We start from the raw sequence: 8251 nt of genomic DNA on the forward strand, positions 1-8251 counted from the left end.
GCCACCATCCATCTCTACCACTATCCGTCCGTCTTGCTCCACCTCTGTCTGTCATCCGTCGTACATACCTTTCCGACGACAGTCTCACCATGCCTCTCATCAATGGAATAAAAATGGCCTGGTACGATTGATCCTGGCGCATTCAACTGCCGTCGGTCTTCTGGTTAGACTTTGCTAACTCTGGACTTGTAGCGAGCCTTGTATTCGTGGCCATCGCTCTACCAAATGTACACACGCAAATGAGCGACTAATGGTACCTGTTAGGAAACCAGGTAGACCTCTGAGTACATGCCCTCATCCGGCTTCTCGTCCATGCTCTTGCGGCAGAGTCACGGCTGCGATACCAAAGAAGCAAGCATGTCATTGCGGTCCCAGCAAAGATACCGAATCACCAAAACCTGAGAATAGTGACAGCACAAGCAGCTCCACGCCCCAGAGCCCTGTTAGCAAAACACCAGGTTCTGGATATCGAGTACAGAAGACGAGTTCGAAAGGCGGAAGTTCTAGCAGGAGAGAATCTGTTGACCCATCGGCCTTCCAGCGAATGGACCCCAAAATGCTCAATATTTTGCCCTCATTCGAGGACATATCCCAGAAGCCGGCCACGTCTCTTCCTGACATGTCTCCCTATGGGAGTGTGGGTATGACACCAGCGGACGGCCCTTTTGGACCCGTCATGTATCCAATGTTCCAACCACATATACCACCCCCTATGATGAGCCCAGGCACGTCAAAGGAGACCATAGCTGGCCAGTCTGGTTCAATAACAAGCACGCAAGTTCTAGAACAACCAATCCAGTCTACACCAAAAGCCGGCTCTTGCTGCGGAGGAGGCAATTCTAATAACATTGCTTCCGTTCCGATTACAATGCCTTCAGTACCGAGCCCACCGAAAGTCAAGGCCAAGAGCTGTTGCTCTTCCAGTAACGACTCCCCCAAACTCGACCAGAAGAACGATAATGTACCAACCAACGACATACCGACGCCCAACAGCATGATGATGTCGCCTTTTCCGACACCCATCATGATGCCTAACGGCATGTACGCCTACTACCCTCAACCCACTGTATTCACATACCCGCCTCAGTATGGTTCATACTTGCAGCCTCTTCAGCCGGAGCAATGGAGACAAGTAATGGCCACGATGACTTTTGCTGGTCAAGGGGGCATGCCTTCGCCCTTCGGAATGCATGGTGCAACGCCGTTCCCCTCCCCAACTGCCCCTCAAACTCCCCATTCGGCGACGGGCACTTCTCACCAGTGTAGCTGTGGTGCCTCGTGCGAGTGTGTAGGCTGCGCGGCCCATCCGTACAATGAAGCGACGCAGAACTATGTTCGATCGGCCTGGCAGAGCATGATGGACACCGGTTACACCCATGTGAACGGACACGGAAATGGTGAAACGCCCACAACAAATGGCCACAGCGTTACCACAAGCACGGCTTCTGTACCTCCCATCGGCTCTACTGACGGGACTGTATCGCCAATCGCCCCACAAACTCCTTCTGAAGCGGCGTCAGGCATTAGCGAAGAGCAGGCACTGTCGGCGAATGATTTCTTCTTTGTTAGTTACCCATTCGGAGACTCTTGTGCTGGTGAGGAGGCAAGCTGTCCGTGCGGAGATGATTGTCAGTGTTTAGGCTGCGTAATTCATGGCAACTCCGAGTCAGCAGTGGAAGCAGAAGGCCAGGTTTAGAATACCCCTCTGAGAGTACGAGAGCTTCTTCGAAGCCATTCAAACTCGCCCATTGAGACCCTACGGATGCAAAGAATCATCACGTAAGGGAAAAAAAAGGAGGGCAGCGATTTGCTAGTTTGCGGCGATTATACCCATTGAAGTTTTGGACTGGTGAAGAAGGCAAGGCCATTGGGAGATTGAGAAGAATAGAGAAGCTTTGGTATGCATAGAAATAGCGATTTACTCCCCTTCACGCTATGATACATGATTCTGAGTTCATCGTGTTTTAGGTCCTGTAGACTAATTAAAGAAAAGCGGATCGCACTGTGCTCATCCCTTGACCTCAAAATCTCATCTTAAAACACTTTGAATCAGATTCATCTCATCCATGTTCTAATTTTATCACCACAATTTTCGATCACTTACTTATTGGACCTAAAATACTCAGACATAGTCTCAAGGCGTCGAAATGGACCGCAGTAACCGGGTTAGAGAGAGGTCTCCGCACCGTGACTACAATTATAGGAGAAGTCAGGACCGCGACACTTTATATAAAAACAAGCGCTCACGCTCGCGCTCACGATCACCTGATAACAAACGATCTAGAACATCGTCTTATCGACACGAGAGACACCAATCTGAGCCAAGCGGCCGTCGCTCGTCTCCCAAGCATCATCATCGCCATCATTCATCACATAAATCCAGGGATCATGCAAGTCGCAAGCCTGAAGTTGTGGTTAACCTACCCTTCAAGGCGCGGCCCTTGTCAAAAGCCGATCTGCCTTCTTTCAAGCCACTATTTGGAGAATATCTAAGTCTTCAGAAGCAGAAGAATATCGCAGAGATGGACGATCATGAAGTCAGAGGGCGATGGAAGAGCTTCATCGGCAAGTGGAACCGAAAGGAGTTGGCAGAAGGATGGTACGACCCTGAGACATTTGCACGAATTACATCTAATAATCCAGTTGCGCCTCAAGCAAGGCGTGCTTCTGTGCAACGGGATGAAGTACGAGAGCCTATGAACGATAGAGAGGATCGTGAGAGCGAGGACGATGAAGATGATTATGGTCCTCCACTTCCTGGATCGGATCATACACGGCGTTCTGGACCAGGCATTCCCACGCTTCAGGATCTATCTTTGCGAGCTGAGGTTGCTGAGGAAGACAAGCAAGCGTCTATCGCGGACTTACGTGAAGCGCGCAAAGCCGATCGGGCTCTGCAGAAGGAGCGTCTGGAAGATCTGGTCCCTCGTGCTGAGGCCGGGACTCGTGAGCGCATGTTGGAGAAGAAAGCGGCAGTGGCGGACAAGATGCGCTCGTTCCGCGACAAGAGCCCTGATGCTATGGAAGTCAAAGACGAGAGAGAGCTCATGGGCGGTGGAGACTCATTGGATGAGTACAAGAAAGCCAAGGAAAGGGAGCAACGTCGCAAGACAGAGAGGGAAATCCGCAGAGAGGAGATCGAAAGGGCCAAAAGGGAAGAGGTGGAAGAGAAGAAGAGAGCATGGAGGGAAAGGGAAGAAGGGACTGTGAGCATGTTGAGGGAATTGGCACGGCAACGATTCGGATAGAGGAGATGATCACCTATATGCAACTCTCTTCCATTGAAGCCTCGAAGCTCTGACTGATGGTGGAAGAACAACTTGGCCCTATTCTTTTTCGGTGGATTTATATGGTACGGAGTAGGTCTTTTGACAACTGGGTATTTTGGCGCACTGTGGGAGCGCACCAATTGGAAGTTTGGCCCACTCGAATCAAAACTCTTCTTCACGACTTTCAACAACCAGAAGAAGCAAAACTTGGACTCTGAGACGAGGCTCAGATCTCCGTATAAACTTATCACAGAAGCCAGACGCGAGAGCGAGCTACGAGAATAGTTCCTACTTAGACCACGAAGGATTCAAACTGCAGCGATCAATTTCACAAAAGTCCTCTGACGGAATCTTACTCCCACACACATTTCAGACTGACTATTGCTCACCCTTGGACCGCACGCTTCACTCGACACAATGTCTGGCGAGGTAGACTACGGGTTTGGCGACCTCATGGACGACCCAGAGGATTACTGCCCACCTACACCCCCTCCTACATCTCAGGTCTTCACAATGCAAAGCGGCAAGCCCGTAACACTTCACCTCGTTGGCGCCAGCCCTACCGAAGCCCACCATCTCTGGAACGGTGCCAAGATGATCTCCGACTTCTTCGAGGAGGATCCTTCTCGAGTGCGTGAGAAGACGGTTCTGGAGCTTGGTGCCGCGGCTGGTCTGCCCAGTCTTGTCGCTGCTATTCTTGGTGCGCGCAAGGTCGTGGTGACAGACTACCCAGACCCAGATATCGTCAGAATCATGCAGAAGAACATCGATGAATGTGACGAAACGGTTGAGCCTCGTGGCCGAATCGCCAGCACTGTCGACGCTGTGGGCTTTGTCTGGGGCGCCGACCCTATCCCACTGCTTACTCGCCTGAACCCAACTGATGACTCTCACGAGGAGCGCTTCGATGTTCTCATCCTGGCAGATCTTCTATTCCGACACAGCGAGCACGGAAACATGGTCAAGTCCATCAAGGAGACCCTCAAGGTGTCCCGTGAGAGCGTGGCCTACGTGTTCTTCACATCATACCGACCGTGGAAGAAGGAGCTTGATGAGGGGTTCTTTGACATTGCGCGCGAAGAGGGCTTCGAGGTAGAACAGATTGCTGAGCGAAGACTCGACAAGCCACTATTTGAGAATGATCCTGGTGATTTGGATGTGCAGAAGACTGTCAAGGGATATGCTGTGAAATGGTCTGCCGAGAAGTGCAGTTGATCATTACCTACAAGAAGCGCAACGGATAGATAGACGAAACTGATTGGCAATTGGTTAATGAATAACGATTATGACACCAAAGGTTGATACTGTGGATTCTCTTACATATGCACTTTGCACTGGCACATGCGTAAGAGTAATGAATGTCTGACTATAGAGACTCTTACTACCTACTCGCGATGCTGTACTCCAATTGCTACGTTACTTGACCTTATGAGGCTCCATCGTAGCAGATGCAACGAGCCGTCGATAGGTGAGTACGTTCCCCACATCGATTCTTAAAAAGAACTCATCATAGCACAAGAAGAAGCACTTTTGGCGCCTGCAAAAGGAACTGAAACTCTTTCTGTAAATATCCGCGCCAAGTCTCGCTTCGTTTCGATCTCTTCAACCATCCTTGCCTGTGTTACAGAGCCTTTTGGCCGATGACCTCCGCTCACTGTCAGCTGCTTGCTTGTATCTCCAAGTACTACCTATTTTATAGCTCGAGAGGGGTAGGTCCGTCAACTGTAACGGGATTTTTGTCTTATTTTACCGGCGGTCCACAAGCCGCAATTCGTTCAACGGACCAAAACCCGCATTTTCATATCACATCATGTCCACCTCGCAGTATCTCCAAGATCTCAACAGGGATGGGTTCGTGGTCATAAAGTCAATCGTGAGCAAGGATAAGCTCGATGCTCTCCGTGAGGTCAGCTCAAAGGCTACTCAGCTTGCTCGTGAAGGGCAATGGCCTTATGGTACAGCCCCTTGTCTGCTGCTCTAAATAGATATTCTCCTAATAGTTTGTAGTACGGACTGTTGGAAAACAATTCCCACCATGGGATGCCAGTCAGGCACGCGAGAATGGAATATGGGGTGTCCAACATCTCATGAACCCTGATCTCCCTGGTCATGAGCTTTTCACAGAGCTGTACTTTTCTGAAGCCATTCTCGGCATTGTGAAGCAGCTGCTGCAATGCCAAGACGAGCATCTCGTGATGGAGCTGTTCAACATGCTTGTCAGGCCAGAAAGGGATTTTGAGTTGAGGTGGCATCGTGATGATATCCCCGCTGAGGCTAGCGAGGACGAGGAGATGGAGCGTCTTGGCAAGCACGCCTACCATGCTCAGTATAACTTCGCTTTATGGGATGATGATTCTCTCATTGTCGTGCCTGGCTCGCACAAACGCGCTAGGACCTCGACTGAGCGAAGCGCAGACCCCTTTGCCAAGTCCCTGCCAGACCAGCTCATCGTCAAGCTGCAGCCCGGCGATATTGTCTTTTATAACAATAACATTCTGCACCGCGGGGCTTACAGTAGCAGCAAGGAGCGCATGACACTACACGGCTCCGTTGGCCATGTTCAGGGCAGCACTCTTCGAGCCAGGAACGTTCTACAGCATGGAATTGGTAACTGGGTTGACAAATGTGCTTTCGAGTCGCTCCCGGAGCAAGATAGGCGCAGAGCCGACGGCATGAGACAGCGTCTAATCCAGCTTGGCAGTGAGAGCGGTCAAGTTGGTTACTCACTCCAGGGCTGACCATGAGAGGTTGAGAGAAGCGAGGCCGGCACTCACGCTTTTTGATGTCGTTGCTTGGATATGTCAATGCACAAGAAGTAAGGTACATCCTGTAGCAAATTGAAGAAACCAAAAGCAGCAGCGTGATATTGAGCATGGCCTGGCGAATTACAATTCTCCTTCTGGTGCTGAGAGTCTACTAACCAGGAGACGTAAGAAAGGAAAAACTCAACGTCTTGATGCTCAGAAAAGTTTAGTATAGTTTTGTATGAGCTGAGAAGGCTCCTCAGTTAGTGTCGGCACCACCAGGCACGAGCTTGAACAATGAACAATGTCCTGATCAGACACAGTCCAAACCATTGCCAGTGTTGTCACTATCAACAAATCTTGATGGTTTCTCACCTCCTCCTCAGTGTTACCGATGCTGCACTTCGACATTGCGATACGACAGCAAAGGAAGCACATACGAGTAACTAACTCTGCCCCGGCACGACCGAGGTTATCACAATATTGTCCGGAACAAAGACCGACTTCCCGATGATATCTAATAAGTTGCCGCAACCAATACAGTTGCGTTTTTCCTAGGCTGTTTCTCAACCCCGCATTTGCACCCGGATCGTAGTGGCTGCCACATCGTGCAAATCGTTTGGGGACCCCGGATTTTGAAAGTGAAAGCTCAGTCAGATCAAGGAGCTCAAAGTGTTGGGCCGACTCGAGTTGATGAGTGGTCCCGGGATGATGTAACTATCATTGCATTCGGCGAGTCAGGTACTCATGTGTTTAAATAGGCTTGGTTCTATTTAATAAGTGCCAAGTTAGTATACTGCACCGTAGCCTTATCATCAAACCTTCTTTTCCTGGACTCGGTAACATCCCGGCGGAATGAAAGGGATGGGCTCGGCTCATACGCGGCGTGGAACGAAGGGTCAACCGGCTCAACCCCACGGGGAAATTGTCTTTAACGCGGGGGTAATAGCTAGCCCAAAGGACAATTCGAGTGGCAGCATCAATCATCTACTCTAGCGGTCTGCACCTGCAGGGGTAGAGTGCAGACTGACTGACTGAATGCTTGGGGGCAGACAATATTCATGGGGCACAAGGTACCCAGAATGAGGCCGGTGTCTCCATGAGCTCAAGATCCGATACAAAGAGGCCCGGTTGCCCATGCTGGCCTGGTGAACGACTGACTCCAGTTGAGCCTGATGAGTACTGTAGATAAGCAAGGTCACGTCTTCTGAACCTAAGCCTGTGTCTGGGTGCAAGATCCAAAGTCTAGACTACCCCACACGCACCGACCATCAATCCCCGCACCTCCACAGATCCCAGCACTCGCTTGTCTGATCTCAAAACCTCCACTACCTAGGTAGGTATCTATTAGTTACGATTAGCAAATACCACAACCACCTACCGAGCCTATACTGTGTATCCGAACTTGGCAAATGTGCCCGGGAGAATTTCTAAAAAGAACGATTTAAGCGCATCCAAGGGGGAAGCGAAATCGGTTCCGCCCTCGAAGTCGGCGATTCTATTGTCTCTAGGCGTGCGAGAAATGAGCTGGTGTTTGCTGACAGACAACGCGAGGCTGGTTGGCGTTGAATAACCAATGGCGATACGGCATCATATTCCTGTCTCAACAAAGTGGGGGAGAAGACACTCAACACGTCGGGTTCAGCAGGGACCCTGGACCTTGATTGTACATAGGCTGATCACCACATTCTTGGGGTGTTGTAGAAAGCATCGTTGCAGCTACGTAAAGGCAGGCAGGTCTAGGACGGAAGCGGAGCCGACGGGGGAAGAGAGTTTGGAAAGAGTTGGGAATTTTCTTCTCGCTCGCAATGCAGTCGGATTGTGTTAGTCATTGCGCAATAGGGCGGGCAACTTCCTTGAATTCCGGGATCTTCAAGCGTGTTTCTCGTAGATCTATAAAAACCCGCACCTCAAGATCGGATTTCTGGTGGTAGGTTCTATATTTTTACTGCCACAGGCTGCGAGTTTTTGTCAGTGAAACAGCAGGGTTTTGTTGATGGTATCAGGAATTCGATCGTCCTGGTAAAACAGTGTGCCTACTCCGTAGAGAGGGCTGATCTGGTGTTGCTCAAGTTCCTTTGCTCCGCACCAGCCCTGTCTCCGCTTCCCACCCTGAACTTAAAAGTGATTTTCTTTCCGTAACGTTTTCTCGTAGCGCCTTTGATCTCCAAAGTAACGGCGCAACAGGCGGCAGCGAGGAGGAAAGCAAGAGTAGCCTTGATTGGATAAGCTACGTTG

General features: G+C 50.4%; 3 protein-coding genes across 3 annotated transcripts; all 3 read left to right on the top strand.

Moving 5' to 3' along the window:
• Positions 1–89: 89 nt before the first annotated feature.
• On the top strand, positions 90–3248 carry FTJAE_8833 (copper-activated transcription factor; the record flags this gene model as incomplete). The annotated part of the gene is made up of 3 exons (XM_037355691.1): positions 90–121; positions 193–1564; positions 2133–3248. The coding sequence occupies 3 exons, from the start codon at positions 90–92 to the stop codon at positions 3246–3248; spliced, it is 2520 nt and encodes an 839-aa protein (XP_037204115.1).
• Positions 3249–3686: 438 nt separating this feature from the next.
• Positions 3687–4484, top strand: FTJAE_8834 (nicotinamide n-methyltransferase; the record flags this gene model as incomplete). Its single annotated transcript, XM_037355692.1, has 1 exon — positions 3687–4484. The coding sequence occupies one exon, from the start codon at positions 3687–3689 to the stop codon at positions 4482–4484; it is 798 nt and encodes a 265-aa protein (XP_037204116.1).
• A 595-nt stretch (positions 4485–5079) lies between these two features.
• FTJAE_8835 (nicotinamide n-methyltransferase) lies at positions 5080–6007 on the top strand (the record flags this gene model as incomplete). The annotated part of the gene is made up of 2 exons (XM_037355693.1): positions 5080–5224; positions 5277–6007. 2 exons carry the CDS (start codon positions 5080–5082, stop codon positions 6005–6007), a joined length of 876 nt encoding a protein of 291 aa, XP_037204117.1.
• Between the last annotated feature and the right edge of the window lie 2244 nt (positions 6008–8251).

The sequence above is a fragment of the Fusarium tjaetaba genome (assembly GCF_013396195.1).
Source record: "Fusarium tjaetaba strain NRRL 66243 chromosome Unknown NRRL66243_c0000195, whole genome shotgun sequence".
Lineage (NCBI taxonomy): Eukaryota > Fungi > Ascomycota > Sordariomycetes > Hypocreales > Nectriaceae > Fusarium > Fusarium tjaetaba.